Genomic DNA, 20,112 nt, shown 5'->3' on the forward strand with positions numbered 1-20,112 from the left:
AGGGTAAGTCTTTCACAAATTCCAGGTGATTCCTTTTTCTGCTGGTCTGGGGACCACATTTTGAGAATCACTGTCTTAGGGACTATATTCACTTTCTAGGATGGAGTGGAACTGATGGAAATCTCACTCTGCAAGTTTGGCTGCCAGGTTTAATTGGCCTGTATCCTACATGAAGGATGGCAAGTGTTTCAGATGGTCCTGTTTCATAAGTAAACAGCACAGCATTTAAAATAAAAACAGCAACTCAGATTTGCACAAATATGTGTGGCACAGAAACAAGGGTTGTACTATGTAGGGAACTCTGTGATATAAGTGAAAAGAGTTTGGACCTTGGAGCTATGTGGGTTTTATTTTACATTATGACTTTAGTTCATAAAAAGATTTTATGAACTTTTTAATATCTTTGGGACTTAGTTTCCATAAATGTAAAACTGGAAAGAATAATACCATGAGCAAGTTACTTAACAATTCATAACTTTTGGTTGTACTTTAAAAATGGGGTAGTAGTAAGGCCTAATTCACAATGATACTCTAAGGATTAGATGAAATAATGAATGCAAATGTTTACTATGTAATCGTTTTTCAAATGTTGGTGTCTTCTGTCTTGGAAATTTGTCCAGTTGTATGACTTACCTTTTCCATGAAAAAGCTGCTAGTATAGGAGTTGACACATGAGGCATGCAATAAATGTTAACAGATAAATCTGTTTTTGAAGGAAAAACAAAACTAGTTTTACACGTGGGGAGAGAATTGCTGATCAGTGATTTAAGCAGGTATAGATTTTGTACTACTTGTAATTCTAACAGTATTTAAATTAATGAACCAAAAAATTGTGGAAAGTTTTATATATTAGTTTAAATTTGTTTTACAAAAACTATGAATAATTGGAGAGACATGTTCAAGGGAGGAATTGATGGTTCACCAGAGGATAGTGTGAAGATACTGGGATACCTATAAGTACAAGAATAAAGAAAAAGACAAAGATAAACTTTGCCTATCCCAGATTTTGCTTAGGCCAGCCTTTTGTAAGAACAAAAATAGTTCATATAAAAAAATTCCTTAATAAGTAGACCTACCTAAAAAATAGAAAACTTAAAAAACTTTTATTTCTATTTTTAATTGTTATAAAATATACATAACATAAACTTTACCATTTTAACCATGTTTAAGTGTACAGTTTAATGGCATTAAGTACGTTCACATTGTTGTACAACTATCACTGCCATCCATCTCTAGAATCTTCATCTCCTCAGACTGAAACTCTATGTCTGTTAGACAATAACTCTCTATTCCCTTCTCCCCTAGCCACTGACCACCATCATTCTGCTTTCTGTTTCTGAATTTGACTACTCTAGGTATCTCATATAAGTGGAATCATACAACATTTGTCCTTTGTAATTGGCTTATTTCACTTAGCTTATGGTTTATAAGGTTTACTGTGTTGTGTGTGTGTGTTAGAATTTCTTTACTTTCTAAGGATGTATAATATTCTGTTGTAGGTATATATACATCTTGTTATTTTGTTTATCCATTCATCTGCAGCGGACACAGTTGCTTCCATCTTTTGGCTATTGTGAATAATGCGGCTATGAACATGGCTATATTGGTTTAAGTTACTGTTTTCAGTTCTTTTGGGTATATACCCAAAAATGGAATTGCTGGATCATAAGGTAATTCTATGTTTAATTTTTTTTTTTTTTCGGTACGCAGGCCTCTCACTGTTGTGGCCTCTCCCGTTGCGGAGCACAGGCTCCGGACACGCATGCTCAGCGGCCATGGCTCATGGGCCCAGCCGCTCTGCGGCATGTGGGATCTACCCGGACCAGGGCACAAACCCGTGTCCCCTGCATCGGCAGGCGGACTCTCAACCACTGTGCCACCAGGGAAGCCCCTATGTTTAATTTTTTGAGGTAGTGCTATACTGTTTTCTTAGATGCTTTTTTGAAGAAGGAATTGTATGAAAAATTTAAGCGTCCAATGACATTTTCGTTTTAGGTATTGCATTTCTCAGCTCTAGAAGTTTTATTTGGTTCTTTCTTAGGTCCTCAATTTCTTGTTATGTTCATGTTTCCCTATAGTCTTTGAGCCTTTTTTATTTATTTATTTATTTAGTTAGTTAGTTAGTTTTGGCTGCATTGCGTCTTTGTTGCTGCACACGGGCTTTCTCTAGTTGCTGCGAATGGGGGTTACTCCACCTTGAAGTGCGTGGGCTTCTCATTGCGGTGGCTTCTCTTGTTGCAGAGCACGGGCTCTAGGCACATGGGCTTCAGTAGTTGTGGCACATGGGCTCAGTAGTTGTGGCTCACGGGCTCTAGAGCACAGTTTGAGCCTATTTTTAATGGGTCTTTAAAAATATTTGTCTGCTAATTTCATTTCTGTTGTTTCTGGGTCTGTTTCTGTTGACTGACTTTTATTTGGTTCATGGGTCATATTTTCCTGCTTCTTTGCATGTCCAGTACTATTTTTTGGAGGTCGAACACTGTGAGTGTTATCTTGTTGAGTGTCTGGATTTTGTTGTCTTATTTTAGAGAGTGTTGAACATGCTCTAGCAGGTAGGAAGTAGTTTGCAGGTCCATCTGAGGCTTTATCTTGAATTTTATTAACGGAGGTCTAGAGTAGGCTTTACGCTAGTGCTGTCATATAGCTCTACTATGTATTTAAGGAGCCTATCCACACTGGACCTGATAGAGATGAAAACTACTAGAATTTGAGCTGGTGTTTTAAAGGGATGAGTCTTTGGGGCATTGGGAAAGAACGAGTATATTTTGAATGGGGGTGGGACATAAAGTATTAGGGCCAGAAGATAGATTCTCAGCATCTGAGAAGACTCTCAGTGGCTGGTGTGACGAATGGAACATGACAGAAGTGATGGTGTGTGATGTCTAAGGCTAGGTCATAAAAGGTATTGCACTTTTTGCGCACAGTTCTTGGATTGCTCACTCTGGGGTAAGCTAGCTACCAGACTTTAAGATATTAAAGCAGCTCTTTGGAGAGGAAATGAGGCCTTCCGCCAATAGCCAGTACTAACTTGCCAGCCATGTGAGTGAGTGATCCCCTTGGAAATGGATCCTCCAACTCCCGTCAGGAGTTTTGAGTAACTGCAGCCCTAGCCACATCGTGCTGCAACCTCCTGAGAAAGCCTGAGCTAGAACCACCAAACCACGGTGCTCTTGAATTCCTGATCCAGAGAAGTTCTGAGAGATAAGTGAACATTGTAAGCCAGTAGGGTTTGGGGCAACTTGTTACACAACACTAGATAAATGATATGTAACATTTAATTCTAGGCGTGCAGATTACTAATCAGCAAGGAACTCAAGGGGTCACCTATGCAGATTTCTGGAACACGTTCTCTTACTCTGCCCTATGAATTCCGGCCCACTGGGCCTTCTTGAACTCCAGCCTCAGCAAGACCACTGTGCTTTACTTGGATTCCTCCTCCCTGGCCCAGAAAGTACCTCTAGTTAGAAAACCATGGTATTTTAAGACTCGTTTGTTTTGCCTTTCCTTTTGGATCACAGTTCTGTGATGCCTTTAGTCTGGGGTCGAAAGACAGGTGTTTCGTATGTTTTGTCTAGTTTTCTATTTGTTAACAGTGGGAGTTCAAGGTTGGTACCAATTATTCCAACATGGTGCTAGAAGTGGAAGTCTCTAAAATTGAATTTTAAAATTTAGCATAGTTGATTTTTTTTTTAATACTTCATTTATTCCAAGTAATTAAGAAAATGTTATAAATCTTATAAATTAAACATAAATTTGGTGTTTACATTTTCTTATATGCGCCAATATTATTTATTAACTTAATGAGATTTCAATGTAAAAAAGACAAGTTTAAATCAATTAGACATTTTTAATTGGAATTACTTGAGTTTCATTACCTTAAACATTCCAAGTGCATAAGACATTCATTAACACAAATGCTAAAAACCATGAGTTTGATCATCTTAAATATTTCTATTCTAAGTTCTCTATCTTCATGGATAAAATATACCTATGCACTAAGGCTAATCAGCAACAAACTGATATAATCTCAAACAATTTGGAGGCTCCTTCTTAGATGGCTGAGTTTGCCTAATGACCTATGAGTGACACGCCTAGATTGTCAGGGACAGATTTGACACATTGAACTCTAGTTATCAAACACATGTACTTTAAAACTTTAAGTGTTGCTCTCCTAGCCTTCTTATTTTATATAATACACTTTCTTGGTCTGTTTTTCACAGTTTGTACCTCCTAGCCAGGCTGCTGCAACACTTTTAAGATATTTTAGTGGTGTCTGTCTAATTCCATAGATTTGGTATATTTGGAAGACTACAAAATTTTTTCACATTATTACTAATTGATTCTGAAATGTTTGGTTCCAGGACTAGTATAGCTCTTATAAATTATTGTGAACCCCAAACAGCTTTTGTTTATGTGTTAATTATATTTAACCTATTAGCAATTTAAAATGAATTTTAAAAGATATGAATTTATTTAAAATAATCTATTTTACTTATCGATGAAGGTGGTCAAAAGGTACAAACTCCCAGTGATAAAATAAATAAGTCCTGGGATATAATGTACAGCATGGTGACTACAGTTAATAATACGGTGTTGTATATTTGAAAGTTGCTAAAGGAGTAGCTCTTAACAGTTCTCATCACAAGGAAAACATTTTTATAGTGATCATTTCACAATATGTACAAATATTGAAGCATTATTGCTGATTTTAAAAACTTTTTCATAAATGCATGTTTTTCTTCATATTTTTGAGACTTGCTATTTTCATGTTTTTCGAGGTTATTTATATAGAGATCTAAAGAACGTACAGATGTTTCCCTTTCTTTTAAACAGCATGATTTCTAAAGTGTAGATATTACAAGCTTTTGTTTAGCTATTTCATATGTTCAGAGATAGATAGATAGATAGGTAAATTTCACATCCTTCTACTTCCTGAGTCACATGTATGTTAAATGTTCATTTTTCTTAGAGCATTCCTCAGAGAGACCCATGTAGCTGCTGATGACAGTTACAAGAGGTGAACAAAATAGAAATTATTCTGCAGAAAACTTTGAATTTCCTTTTTATGATTTGAGAGAAAAGGGCAGTACTTTGAAGCATCTTATATGTATATGGTGAACTGAGGATTGAGGTATTTTGTTACTGTCAATGTTGGCAGGTTATATAGGCCAACAAGTTGGGGGGCTTTTTTGGTGGCTGTTACTGCACTTGTTCCTCCTACCTCTTCTGCAACCTCACTCCTACACTCTCATCTAGTAGACATTTGAAGCAGCTACCACGAAGCAAGTATGGTTTTATTTACTGGTTTGCTGACCTGGAACTCCTAGTCCGTGGGGTGCACAAACTTAAAGAGATAAATTATAACATGATGTTCAGTGTCACAATATAGATAATGACAGCTAGTGGAGACATGCAGATTTAAGTAATTAACTTCCTGTAAAGTTCATTTATTCATTCATTCAATAAATACTTGAATACTTACTATGTGTTAGGCTGAAGATATAATGGTCAATAAGACAAACATGATTGCTGCTGTGGCCATTGGGTCTTGAAGCATGAATAGAAGTATGGCAAGTAGTAAGTGGAGGGAGCACATGAAGGCTTTAGTCCATCCAAGGATTGTGAGGAGTTCTCTGTGTTAGGATTATAGGTTATATGAATGGGAGTGGCACATGCGGAGACTGGAAGGGTAGATTAGGGCCAATGTGACTGGGGCCAGTATGAACGTCAGATGAGGGAATTTGGATTTTTTTTTTTTTCTGTAAGCCTTTAATGAGCCCACTAGCATTTTAAAAATGAGTGCTGAAATCCATGAGGTTTTGTATTTTACTGGTTGTATTTTGATTAAAAAGTACTCATTGTTTAAATTAGTGATTTGATTCATTATAATGATCTGTCTGCTAAGAATGTAATTGATGTATGTTAGCTGCTTTTTTTGTAATCAGGGATTGTTTTTGTTTCAGCCTTTACCCTACGGAAAGAAAATCTGGAAATGTTTGAAGCAGTTGGTTTTTTAGCTATCAAGCTTGGAGTGATTCCTTCAGATTTTAGTTATGCAGGACTTAAAGACAAGAAAGCCATCACTTATCAAGCAATGGTTGTTAGGAAAGTGACACCAGAGAGGTAATAAGATGTTACTTTAAAGGACAGACTTTATTTTCTTATTGCATCAAAAACTCAGAATAATACTGGGAGCATATTAACCTCACTATTAATAGTAATTGATTACAGGCTTACTCAGCACATATTCTGCATTAATAGTATAATTATCTTCTAAATAGAGTTTTGTTTTGTTGTTGAACAAAACTCTATTTAGAACTCTAAACTCTATTTAGAAACAAAACTCTATTGAACCACAAAACAAAACTCTATTTAGAAGATAATACATGTTTATTTAGAAGATAGTACATGTATTATTTAGAAGATAATACATGTATTTAGAAGAAATACATGTTTATTATAGAAGATTTAGAAAATAGAAAAAAAAATAAAAAAGAAATTAAATGTCACTAAAAGTTCTCTTACTCAGAAATAACCACAATAACATTTTGATCCATTTCCTTCCAGTCTTTTTTCAAATACTATGCTACATACAGATGCTACAAAGCCATTTTTTACATATGTGAAAATCGCACTGTATGTGTAATTTATATTTTACTTATAAAAATAATTAGTATTAATGAAAATTTATGTCATGAAATATTTCAGAGTCATGTTCATTATACAGACTAATTTATTTGACATTCCTCTGTTTTGGGACATAGAAATTTGTTCCAGTTTTTCACTGTAAATACTACTGTGATTAATATGATTGTACTTAAATCTGTGCCTTGTGGATACTCTCCTCAAGATAAAGTTTAGAAAGTTGAATCATTGAACCAAAATCCTGCCTAACTTGATGTAATATTGATATATTAATCTTTAGTCAGCAGATGTTTAAGTACTCACTACTTGCAGGTAGATGTTTCTAAGTTGTTATATGTGGGACAAAAAAAAATTGATTATGATTTTGTCTTTGTGGTCAAGAAGTGCAGTATAGTAAGAGAGAATGACTTTAGATGTTAAAAGGTATTTAGATGTTAAAAATTAGTTTTTAACCATCAAAGACAAAACAAGTTATTAGTTTCTAGGAGGAGCAGGTACTTTGATTTGGCTTATGGGTAGGGAATTTTAATTACCTATCAACTAACAGTAAGATTTTAGCAGTTGCAGAAAATCTGAAGATAGTTTAGAGGGGCAATAAGCTAAAAGGTCTGCCTAATAAAGCAGATATAGTTCCTGTAAGGACTACAGAAAATATGATGTAAAGAAGAATTTATATCAGTTCTTACAGGATCTTAAAAGTTAGGCTAAGATAATTGGAATCCATTATTTAGATGTTGGTGAAAAATTGAAAATTTGAATAAGGAAGTGTTCAGAGCAGAATTTTAGGAAAATCCTCTGGCACTAGTGGTTTTTTTGGTAACACTGGAGAAAGAGAGACTGAGGAAGAAAGGAGCAAAGTCTAAAGACAGGAAGAGCAGAGGACAGTTAAGAGGTTCTATCCCTTGAACTAGGAAGTCAGAAGGCTACATAGATAGAGTAGTAGCATTAGTAATATGTGTTCCAGTTCTTAAAATAACTCTTAATATAATCCTATGATAAAGGGTTTTTAGTGTACATTTGTTGAAATAAATGAAAGATGTGTTTTTGAAATAGTTCCCCCAATTTTTGTTTTAGTATTCGGATATAAGTGGTTATCTGCCAACTGTCATTTAAACTTTATTTAAACTAATTTTTTGACATTTTTAACATAATTTTTTAATGTTTAAGCATTTATACTAATTTTTTAAATGTAAGATTTAACTGAGTCTATATGATTTATCATTTATAGGTTGAAAAATATTGAAAAAGAAATTGAAAAGAAAAGAATGAATGTGTTTAATATTCGATCTGTAGATGATTCCCTTAGACTCGGTCAGCTCAAAGGAAATCACTTTGATATTGTCATCAGAAATTTAAAAAATCAAATAAATGATTCTGCAAACCTGAGAGAGAGAATTTTAGAGGCAGTAGAAAATGTTAAGGTAAGAAAACTGCACTTTTAAAAAAAATTAATTTATTTATTTTTGGCTTAGTTGGGTCTTAGCTGCTGTACGCAAGATCTTTCATTCTGGCATGTGGGCTTCTCTCTAGCTGTGGCATGTGGGCTCTAGAGTGCGCGGGCTCTCTAGTTGTGGTGAGCGGGCTGAGTTGCCCCACAGCAGGTGGGATCTTAGTTCCCTAACCAGGGATCAAACCCGTGTCCCCTGCATTGGAAGGCGGATTCTTAACCACTGGACTACCAAGGATGTCCCCAAACTGCACTTTAAAATAGAGTATTATAGGAAAATCTTTATAGTCCCTCCCTTTACATTGAGATAAGAAGGGAAATTTTTCTTTTTCTTTTGTACCTTTTTTATTGCATGTATAATTATTTTTTTAAATGATAATTAGGGCCATTTGACTTATTTTTTAATTTTTTTTCTTATTACACATTTTTGTATTGAAAAAACACAACTTTAGTGTAATAAAAAAATTGTATAGTGTTTCTCAGTGTGGGGGTAAAAACTATCTATGAAAAGACAGATTTTTTTTTTTTTTTTTTTTTTTTAGTATTTGCCATATAGAGTAGTATTTCAGGCAAAGAGATTAATTTTGGGGCAACTTTGTCTAGTAATTCTTTTCAGAAATCTTTGGCAAATAGTTTTTATATTACTTTTCAGAATCTTTTTTCAATCTAATTTTGAATTTTGTTTCAGTGTATACAAATGATAAATCATATACATTTTGTCTTACAGTAAAAAATTACTTACCATAAGTTTTTAAATGACATTTGCCAGGCATCTAAATATGCACATACAACCATCATTCTGATCATGTAGACTATGGGTTCAGCAAACTTTTTTCTGTAAAGGGCCAGATAATAAATATTTGTGGTTTTGTAGGCATATGGTCTCTGTTGCAGGTACTCTACTGCTGTTGTGTGGAAGCATCCATGGACAATATGTAAATGAATGAGCATGGCCATGTTCTAATAAAACCTTGTTTACAAAAACAGGTGTTGGGCCAGATTTGACTTGTGAGCCAGTTAATAGCTTGCTGACTCCTCATCTAGACCCATAATTCTCAACCTGGGTTGCTTTTAAAAAATTTCAGCAGTCCGTCTCTTCTCCCAAACCAATTAAATAAGAACATTTGGGGATTCAGCTTAGGCATTAGCATTAAAAAAAAAACTCCCTAAGTGATTCTTCTCTACAGCTAACACTGAGAAACACAGATCTAAGTTTCTGACCACAAAGACCTTTTTACACAATTTTATGCCTCTCCAGCAGGAAAACAAACAAACAGAAATCAGGTTTTAATCAATGTCATGCCTAACAGGAAAATATCTTCCAACTAAAGATTTTAAAAATCTTTAAAATGTATAGGCATTCCCTGATTATATACTCTGTATATGGTTGTTTTTTCCTTTTCTTCTAGACCTACCTAAGATTCTTTTTTTTTTTCCCCTGATAAACTATTAAAAAGATATCCCTTAGAAAAGGGAGTGGGGTTTCCCGAACTCTGATAGCATTTATTGCCAGACTTTCGTTTGGTATTTATGCATATACATTTTAAAATCCCCACTAGGAATAATCTTAGATTTAGCCAACTTTCCTTTAGTTCTCATGATGAGGGGAAGGAAGTTGAGAAGTCCTGAAAATAAGAAGTTTTTGGAGTTTTGTTTTAAAGGGTTATAAAACTTTTCTTATATAACCAACCCTAAGTAATTTGGAGGGGTACTTAAAAATCTTCTGGTGTTTGGAGGATATTGTGTAATGTTATTTTTCCAAATTTGAAATAGTTAAAAGTATTTAACTGTGAGATTTAATACAAGGAGTACTTATTCTATCTGCAATTGATCTTTGTGGCATGAGGTCAGGATGCAGTTCCTGTGTACCATGCTGATTACAAATTATCTTAGCATCCTTTATTGAACAGTCCTGGAGTTGGTGCTTGATAATCATTGTTGAATGAATATATATTCCTGCATAAAGTGAGTGTAGAGAACTCTTTTGTCTTTCAAGAAACCATCTGGGCCTAGGGTTTGCTTTGTGAGAACATGTTTAACCACTAACCAATGTCTTTAATGGTTGCAGTGGTAAATTACAGTTTTCTATTCCTGCTGAAGTGACTCCATGCCCTTGCCTTGGTCCAGGCTTTCAGAAACTGAGATAATCGAAAAACCAACCATTATATATAAAGAAGCCAAGACTTGCTGGGTTTGAAAATAAATCTGCTTTGTATTTCAAGCATCTCCATACAGCAGAAGTCTCAAATTCAGAAAGAGCTTGAGGGCAAAGTGCAGATCCAGTACTAGGTAACCAGTACATCCCAGTTTTCCCAGAACTTTCATGAGTTTAGCACCAAGAGTTCCCACATTCCAGAAAACTCCTCAGTAATGTGAATGAAAAGCTGACGTAGTTTTAAAGATTTTTCACTTATTTTCTAACTTCTAATCATTTGTTCTTTTCCTTTCTATATTTTAACTGTAGAGTGTTTCTCAGCCCATTTGGTATCCATGTGCGTATTGCCAATTACAAGATTCTTTTATTGAAATAAATACAACAAGAAAGACTTGATTACATATTCCGACACAATAATTGTATTTATTTATCTTAGTTTGGGGCTATAACAGAGAACCATAGACTGGGTGATTTTTAAACAAGAGAAAATTACTTCTCGTAGTTCTGGAGGCTGGAAGCCTAAGATCAGGGTTCCTGCCTGGTCTTCTTATTGTATTCACACACTGCAGAAATAGAGTGGGCAAGTTCTACCACCATTTCTTATAAGGGCACTAATCCTATTCATGAGGGCTTTATCCTCATGACCTAATTACTTCCCCAAATCCCCACCTCCAAACACCATCAGATTGGAGGTTAGGATTTCAACATATGACTTTTGGTGGCTCACAGGCATGTGGTCCATAACAATATACTTTTAATTAATTGATTGTTTTTGTATTTATAGAATAAAGGGTTTGTGAATTACTATGGACCACAGAGATTTGGGATGGGAAGGAAAGTTCACACAGACCAAATTGGATTGGCTTTGCTGAAGAGTGAAATGGTATGGACTCTTTAAAAGTATGGACTTAGCTATTTTGTCAGTTGTCCTTACTACATAAGCCCGCTCCTTGCCTTCTTAACCCAGCATATAAATGCAGCTTTACCGCCACATACATATACCATACATTACATCATGTTTATTGGGCAGCCACTATATTCTTGGTATCACATTATAACAAAGCAAACTGTATGTGATGCCCCTGTATTTAATACCTGCTTGAGACTAACAGGGGCTTGACCAGCACTCATCAAATTCTTAGTGAGCTGAATAGAGGATTTTGAGAAAGTTAAACCCTAATTTGAGAAATCTGGTATCAGATATTATGCGGGATAGGAATTCACCCAATGGCAGTGGAACAGCAAATTTGAAAAAGAAAATCTGGCTAGTTTCAAACGAAACTAAAAATGCATGTCACAAATAAGCCACATTTGCCCAATTATTATATTATATATTTTAAAAATGTATATTACATATATATAATTACATATTATATATACACATATTTTCACACTGGTTGCAGTACACATAATAGAGAAAAACCACAAAACTATGAAAATTATATATTTGAGCAAATGCAGTATTATTCATATTACAGTGTCATGCTTATTCATTTGTGTTCTGATATGCGTTCTTGAGTGGAAGAGAAAGGAACAGTAAAAGCACTTGTGAGAAGCATTGTGCATGTGAACATCATCTTACACATGGAAATAAGGTTGACAGCTGGTGCTGTAGACCACATCTGCAAAACTGCAGTCAGTCTGGGCTTAACATTTCAGAGGGAGTTTAGCAAGTGGGATATAACTGATATGATACAGGATCTAGAAACTGTATTGATGAAAAATGATTAACTGAACAGTGTTTTTTCAGTCTAGAAAACTCTGAAGAGGAAATTAACTTATAAAGTATTGGAAATTTTGTCATATAGAAGAAGAATTTAATAGTTAGGAGTCTGAAGAATGCATCATGTGTTCTGTTTGAGTTCTGCCAGTTGTCAAATATGTCACTATAGGCAGGTTAATTAATTTTCACAGCCTCGGTTTTCTTATCTGTAAAATGGACATAATACGTATTTTACAAGATGTTCGTGAGAAGTAAATGAGATAACTTTTGTGAAAGCACCTAGCGTGGTGTCAGGCTCATAGTAAGATGAATGTTCAAAAATATGATTAGACTGTTAATTGCCTGGTTTTAACAGTGGTAGAATTTCAGGGGGCCAAGTTTTAGCCTAGTGTAAGAAAGACTTTTCTAACAGTTGTCCAAAGCAATGGGCTTTCTCCTCTGCCACCCCCCACCCCAAGAACTGGAAATTCCTCTTGCTATCATTACATTTAAACAAAAGCTGGCTGGCTACCCCTTCAATGGCTACCTCTTTCAAACTTCATATTCCATGCTCCTAATTATTTGTTAACTTGCTAGACTATTGGTTATCAACTATTGCTGTGGAACAAATTACCCCAAAACTTAGTGGATTAAAACCACAAGCATTTATTATCTCACTATTTCTGAGGGTCAGGAATCTGGGAGCAGCTTAGCTGGGCATTTTTGCATCAGAGTCTCTCATGCATTTAAAGTTATCTGTCAGCCTGGGTGGTCTCTGAAAACTTGAGTGGGTACCGAGGATATACATTCAAGCTCACTCTCATGGTTGTTGGCAGGAACCTTGAGTTTCTTCACATAGTGGTACTCGTGGCATGGCTTCCCCCAGAGAGAGGAGTCCAAGAGCACAAAAGAGAGAGAGAGAGACCACAACAGAAACCTCATGGATAACCAACAAGGACCTACTATATAGTACAGAGAACTCTGCTCAATATTATGGAACAACCTAAATGGGAAAAGAATTTGGAAAAGAATAGATACATGTGTAGGTATAGCTGTATCACTTTGCTGTATACCTGAAACTATCACAACATTGTTAGTCAACTGTATTCTGACATAAAATAAAAAGTTAAAAAAAAATAGGGTCATATATCTCTTGACATACTCTCTTTGCTAAAGGAAATAGAATATTCCTTCAGAGAAATGAAATGAGAAAAAAGTTGCAGTTTGGTAAAATGGAGGGGAGTAATTCCTTTTCAGAGGATACAGTTTTTAGCCTCATAAAAGTTCTTTAGAAATAGAGCATTTATTCCTTTCTTCATTCATTCATATCAATAAATATTCATTGAATAAAAAAAGAAAAAAGAAACTTCAGTGTCTTTCATAGCCTAATCTTGGGAGGGACAGACCTTCACTACTTCCGTATTCCACGGTCACGCAGACCAACCCTGATGACTGTGGGAGAGGACTGCCCAGGCGTGAGCACCAGGTGCTTGAGACCATTGGGGCCTGTCTTAGAGGCTGGCTCCCACAGCTGGAAAGGCAGATTTTTTTTTCCCTTTTGCTTGAAGCACGCCCTCCCCAACCTTTACATTCCTTATGTCTCAATTTAAATTCTCATCCTACTACCCAAGAATTAGTGAATTCCCCTTATCTTGTGACTGCACAGCCTCCTAGACTTCCCATCTCAGGTTTGATTACATTTTATAATTATTGCTTATTTAATATTTTCCAGTAAACAGAGACCACAAGTCTCTTGCTCAACACTCTATCCCTGGTATCTCCACAGTGCCTAGCACATGGTAGATGCTTAATAGTATTTGTTTTAATGAATGAATAATGTTAACAGAAGAATGAGTGGGAGATTAGGTTGCTTGACCTATTTTAAGATCCTTTCCTACTCTAACTCTAAGGCACATACTTAGAAATAAGTTGTGCTGGAGACAGTGATAAAATATAGGAACTAGTAGATAACTTTTTTTTAAAGGAGGATCTTTTAATCTATTTAGGTTTTAAAAGAAAATATTAAAGTTGGCAATTTTTAAAAATGACTTTGCCGCGTACCGCAAAAAAAAAAAAAAAAAAAAAAAAGGTTGGCAATTATTTTTAAGACCCCAGAATTCTGAGACTTGAGAACACAAATGAAATTAGTGGCTTGCCATTCCCCTATGCTTGTTCCTTCCCTTATTTTTCTTGTGTATTTTTGTTGACTAAGTCTGAGTTTTATGTCATCACTTAATACTTGCGTTCATAGTTCGATGATAGAGGCAAAGAATGACAGAAGAAGAACTGTGGAAGTAGTGAGGGAGCACTTTTCCAGTCCATAATATTTTAAACCTATGTATCAGGTTGCTTTGTACAGGAAGTTAATTCTAAATTTAACATTGTTTAACTTTTGAACACTTAAAGACAAAATTGCCATGTAAAATATCATGTTAAATGCTTATTCTTGTTCCTTTGTTAAATGTCTGGCATTTGTTAGATGTCAGACAATTTGTACCTTTTTTTAAAAAAGTAAGTAATTTTTCATTTTCATTTAACATATGTTTGGTTGTTTGGTTTTTAAAGGTGAAGGCTGTAAAATTATTTCTCACACCAGAAGATTTGGATGATCCTGTAAATAGAGCAAAGAAATATTTTCTTCAAACTGGTACTTAAAAAGCTTCTTTACCCCTTACATAACCATGCAGATACATAAGTGTTATGTCAGCAGGAGGGCATTCATTACAACATAAATATGATAAGAAATAGACTGTAATATATTATATATTTAAGCATTTTTATTACGTGCCCTATGCACTCCTTTTTTGGCCAGATCTCTGGGATTTTTGTCCTAATTCTTGCTTGGGGGTAGGGGTGAGGGAAAAGATGCTTTCTGAGTTTTTCTTGGCCTAAATCCTCGAAGGATTTAGGTATTAATGAAGTATAATTCACTACAATCAGAGGAGACTGAAAAAATAAACTAAATAAAAGTACATTTGTTATATCTGATACTTTGTGCATTGTTTTTGATCTAGTTACCATTTAGCCCTGATTTCTGATTTTGAAAACTTTAGCCCAATATATGTAGAATGCTTAATGAGAAGCACTAAAAAGAAGTTGTTATGAGTGTGGGTTCTACAGTCAATCTACGTAGGTTTAACTCTCAACTTTAGTACTTCCCAGCTGTACAGTCTTGTGCAAGTCATTTAGTTTCATTCTTTTAGTTTCTTCATCTGCAAACTGAAGCTAATAATGGTACCTGAAAGACTGTCATGAGATTTAAATAAGGTAATAGATATAATGCTTTTAATATAGTGCCTGGCACGTTCTGAATACTGAATAAATATTACTTGTATTTAAACAATAACGGCAACCGTAGCGTTTTAGAGTCACTCAAATATATGATCAACATATACGTGCATATTGAATTTCACTTACATTGAAATAAAGGACATCAGTTTTCAAATATCTCCATTCATTGTTTTAAATTATGTACATATTACCTATATGTAATGATTCATAGGAGAAAAATATTTTTATGCCACACCAGAATCTGTAAACAGTGTGAGCATTTCAAATTGTTACGAGTAATCTAAGTAATATTAAGGAAAATTCAAAATTGCATCTATTGTAGGGTCCTGAGAAAATAATTTCCTTTTGGCAGTGATTCTTAAACTTTAGTGTGCTTAAGAAATCTGGTGCATTTATTAAAATGCTGAATCCAAGGCCCTACCTGAATAAGCATCTTTGCCATGGAGTCCAGTAACCTAATTTTAAAAAGCATCCTACTAGCAAGACCTAATAGTACACTTGAAGGATCCAGATGTCAACCCTTTCTTATTCAAAAAATTCTGTGTAAAATGTCTATAATAGCTCTTTAAAAATCTCTAAGCTCGGGGTTATGTAATGCTTTAAAAAAAAAAAAGTCCTCTAAATAACTGCAAATTAGTTTATCTCCATCCTGAAGTTCGAGTTACTAATGTGCTCTTTTTAAAGCAGGGAAAGTGATTGAGCCATATGATTAATGATCTTTATTAAAAACAAACAAAAAACCTCTTCAAGTGTAGCTCTGGTGTATAGTTGGTGCTAAGCATCATCTTCATATTCAGGTTCCCAGGATAGCTCAGTTCATTTAGAGAGCGTGGTAAAGGTCTTAATAACTGGCCTTTAAATAAAAGTGACTAACTGATCTTCGCTTTATTTCAGAGGATGCTAAAGGCACACTTTCACTGATGCCTGAATTCAAAGTTCGGGAGAGAGCATTGTTGGAGTCCTTGCATCGCTTTGGCGTGACAGAGGAGGGCTGTATCCAGGCGTGGTTCTCTTTCCCCCATTCCATGCGCATATTCTATGTTCATGCATATAGCAGCAAAATCTGGAATGAGGCAGTATCTTACAGACTTGCAACCTATGGATCAAGAGTGGTGGAGGGTGATTTAGTCTGTTTGGATGAAGATATTGATGATGAGCATTTACCAAGTAGTAAAGTAAGTGTCATTTCATCAAGAGTAGTTACCACACCAGGAATACTAATTTTCAGAAGCCCTTATTTTAGAAACAATTTAAAACTAAACATGCTCTTCTTTTTTTTTTTTAACTTATATTTGCTCATCTCCTGCTTCTACTCTGCTGTCAGCTAACGCTTAACATGCTATTGAATGGAAAAATAAAAATAGTGGTATGAAATGAAAGTTACAAAGATGCGATTTTACAACTTGCTTTTTTCCCTCTTAACAGTATCTTAGAGGCATTTATATTAATGAAATATATTTTTGTATTGTAAAAATTGATCCTTCCATTTCCTCCCCATCCAACTAGTATTTTTATAGTATTTTAATCTCTGTGGGATTGAACTAAATAATGAAATTTAATTCCATAAATCATGTAAGAAATTTATTTTATAGTATTGTAATGCAAAAAGAGCAGACTATTCTCCATCATTATCTTAATTCAATCTCACAAATATATTTTAAAAATTAATGAAGGGATTTGAGTAGTGCTTTTGTATATAACATCATAAAATCATTGACCTTTAGAGGACAAAAAGATTTTAGAGACACTCTTTTCTAATTCCCATTTTATAGAAATGAAATTGAGACCCAGGCTAGAGAGGACACAGATTAAGTGACATAGGTAGCACTTAATCTGTTGTCTGATTCCAAGCCCAGATTAGTCTCTACTAGAGAAATTGTGGAGTGTAGAAAAGGTGTCAGCATCTAGAGATAGAGCATGGCCCAGTTTTTCAAAAATGGAGAAAAATAGACTGAACTTTCCATAAAGGAAGCTTGATCTAAATTAATGGCAGAGTTCTAGATGTATGAATTAAGGATTTTTTTGGTTTCAAGTGATGGAAACTCACCTCAGACTAACTTAAGGAAAACAGACAGGAATTTCTTGGCCCTCATAACTAAAAATGCATGATGATTCAGGCACAGCTGTATCAAGGGGCTTAAGCAGTGTCCTAAATCATCCGTCTCATTTGCTTTATCTTGCAGCTCTGCTTTCCTCTCTGTTAGATCCATTCTCAGTTTCTTCTCCAGAAAAGAGGGCTTTTCTTTCCCAACAGTTTCAGTCAAAGCCATGGAATTGAGCCTCAGTGGCTAGGAATGGCTTGGCTTGGGTCACATGTCCCCAGACCAGTTATTGTGGACTGGAGTATGTGATTGGCAAAACCTGTGTTCCAAGGGCTCCTTCCTGGAACCATCCCACCCAAACCACATTTAAGAAATGAGAGGGAAGCTCCCAGGAAAATGCAGGTGCACTACCAGAAAAGAGGGAGTAAAGGCTGAGTGATGAGTGAGCCAGAACAAAGATGTCTGCTTTACTGTTTTATTAAATGAATGGTTTATAAATATTTAGATAAGAAATTTATCACTAAGAGCATAAATCATTAAGAATGGTCATTTAACTGCGACACGGACTCTGAAACTGTGTAAGAAAAAATCTAGCAGCATCGTAGGTTTTATTTTACCTCATATGAGTGGAAGAAGAGATATGTCAGTTGATTCCATTTTGATAAATAATGAAAAAAGCACAAGTTTTTTAACACCTTTCAGAAAACATGTCCATTTAAATATTACCCAGGCAACACATTATTTAGTAGGTCAGCCATTTCTAATTCAGATTTTCAAAAGTTAAAGGTTACTTTGACAAAATATAACAATAATCTCTGAAATGCATGTGTCTTATAAGACTTCTTTGTTCCATGTAATATTTGCACGGATAGTTTTGTGATCAGGATTGAATCTGCTTTTCTTTCAGGAGATGTAGTAGAAAAGAGAATCTTTTCTCCTTTACATTTTGCAGAGTTACCTTTTATTAGCAGCAAAAAGTGTCTATATTTTTAAGATCAATCATTTTATACTTTATTAGTTAGCACTGAGAAAAGAAAAGGCAGGAACTGGAGTCTCAAGACATAAAATATGTATAACTGAATCACTTTGCTGTACATCTGAAACTAACACAGCATTGTTAATCAACTCTACTCCAATATAAAATAAAAAGTTAAACCAAAATAAAACCAAAAAAAGACATAAAATATGAAAAGGAAAAAGACAAACTAATATTTCTAATAAATGGTATATAGAACATGTCATGTTATGCATCTACATTAAAAATTGTAGGAAACTGAGTCCCTTTTTGATAGAATTACTAGGACTACCGATATATCTTAATTTCAGGTGACTTGGCAGATTCTTGTATAGATTTTTGGGAACAAGGTGGAGAAATGTGAGTTAGACAATGAGAATGGTGAATTCATCTTTGCAGAGCAGCCATACAGCAAAATCATGTTCGTTAATTTATCGATTGATATCAACCTGGAGGGAGTTCTCTAAAGACAAAACATGGTACTCTGTACTTGACCATGTTTGTTCAGTATTTTCATAAATTGCTTAAATTGCAGCATTGTAGGTATGCTTATGAATTTGTGAAAGACAAAAAGCTGGAAGTGATGATGCAAGAGAGATCATAGCCCCGTGTATTTGGTCAGATCACATCTGGAGTGTTATGTCCATTTCTGAGTGCAGCAGTTAAAATGGGTTATTTACATGTAAACAAACAAATAAACCCAAAATCAGAAAACAAAAAAGGAGAGACATTATTGCTAAGAGTAGGGAGAATTGGGAAAGCAAGCAGGTTTAGAGACGATCTAGACATTATATTATATGATGAATGCTTTAGGAAAATGAGGCTGTTGTAATCCTCATGGAATGATGACAGCTGCCTTTATACTTGAGCTTTCATGTGCCAGAGAAATCAGAATTATTCTCTGTCCTAGAGCAACATTTCTCAAACGTAGCTTATCACTCACCTCTTCTTTTTGCCTCGTATGTGTGACACCTATTACTAGTCTATGAAACGCATTTTGAGAAGCACTACTTCTCATAGATTATTATGACATTTGTTAGGGACAGAGGTTGGGTGGTCTCACAGAGGCAGATTCTTGATTCAGCCTAGTAAGAAAAAACAACTTTGCAATTTAGAAAAAGATCGTTGGTAACTGAGGTGAATGTGTTGCTTCAGAGTGTTAGCTGCCCAACCTTCTCCGTATATTTCCATGGAGTTATCAGGGCTTAAAGCAGGAAGAATCATTCTGATTTTTAAGTAGTCTACTCTGGAAAGAAATTGTGAAAAGATCTTGTTTGGGTATGTGTATATTCAGCTAAGGAGTCAAATTGTACATAACAGAGTTAGGGAAAATTGAGGGAATTTGGAACATTTGAAAATCATCTGTATTATCATCATGTTTTTAAAAAATAGGTTCATCTAGTAACTGAAGAAGAGGAATCAGCTAATACATATGCAATATATCAGGTAAACTTGCTTAAAAATTAGTATCATTTAGATCTAAATGTACACATTGTGCCCAAAAGACAATATATATTAACCAGTTCCCTTCCTTGCTCCTTTTTTTCACCACTTTTAATTCAGGTATAATTTATATACAATAAAATTCACTCTTCTCAGTTTACAGTTCTGTGAGTTTTGATATACGTATACAGTCATATGACCACCACAAAAATCAAGATAAAGAACAGTTTCATGTCTCCCCCAAACTTCCTGAGCCCCTTTGTAGTCACTCCCCACCCCTGCCCCAGCCCTAACTCAGCTCTTTTCTGTTCTATGGTTTTGCCTTTGAAAGAGTATCATAGAAATGGAATCATATAGTTTATGGCCTTTTGT

General features: G+C 34.9%; 1 protein-coding gene across 5 annotated transcripts in view; it reads left to right on the forward strand.

The window, feature by feature from the left end:
* The window catches only part of PUS7L (pseudouridine synthase 7 like), a 33,134-nt gene that overhangs the window by 5,101 nt on the left and 7,921 nt on the right, over window positions 1-20,112 (forward strand). For 3 of the 5 annotated variants that reach the window (XR_014017144.1, XR_014017145.1, XM_081250162.1), the window contains exons 4-9: window positions 5,964-6,123; window positions 7,874-8,066; window positions 11,032-11,130; window positions 14,515-14,596; window positions 16,135-16,415; window positions 19,690-19,743. Coding sequence is in view for 3 of the 5 variants with exons in the window: in XM_081250162.1 (XP_081106288.1) it covers window positions 5,964-6,123; window positions 7,874-8,066; window positions 11,032-11,130; window positions 14,515-14,596; window positions 16,135-16,415; window positions 19,690-19,743 (869 nt within the window). In the remaining 2 variants the exon portion in view is untranslated. The remainder of the gene's footprint in view (window positions 1-5,963; window positions 6,124-7,873; window positions 8,067-11,031; window positions 11,131-14,514; window positions 14,597-16,134; window positions 16,416-19,689; window positions 19,744-20,112) is intronic. The other 2 variants (XM_081250163.1, XM_081250164.1) reach the window with 2 other exon arrangements.

Source organism: Mesoplodon bidens (assembly GCF_964165515.1).
Source record: "Mesoplodon bidens genome assembly, chromosome: 11".
Lineage (NCBI taxonomy): Eukaryota > Metazoa > Chordata > Mammalia > Artiodactyla > Ziphiidae > Mesoplodon > Mesoplodon bidens.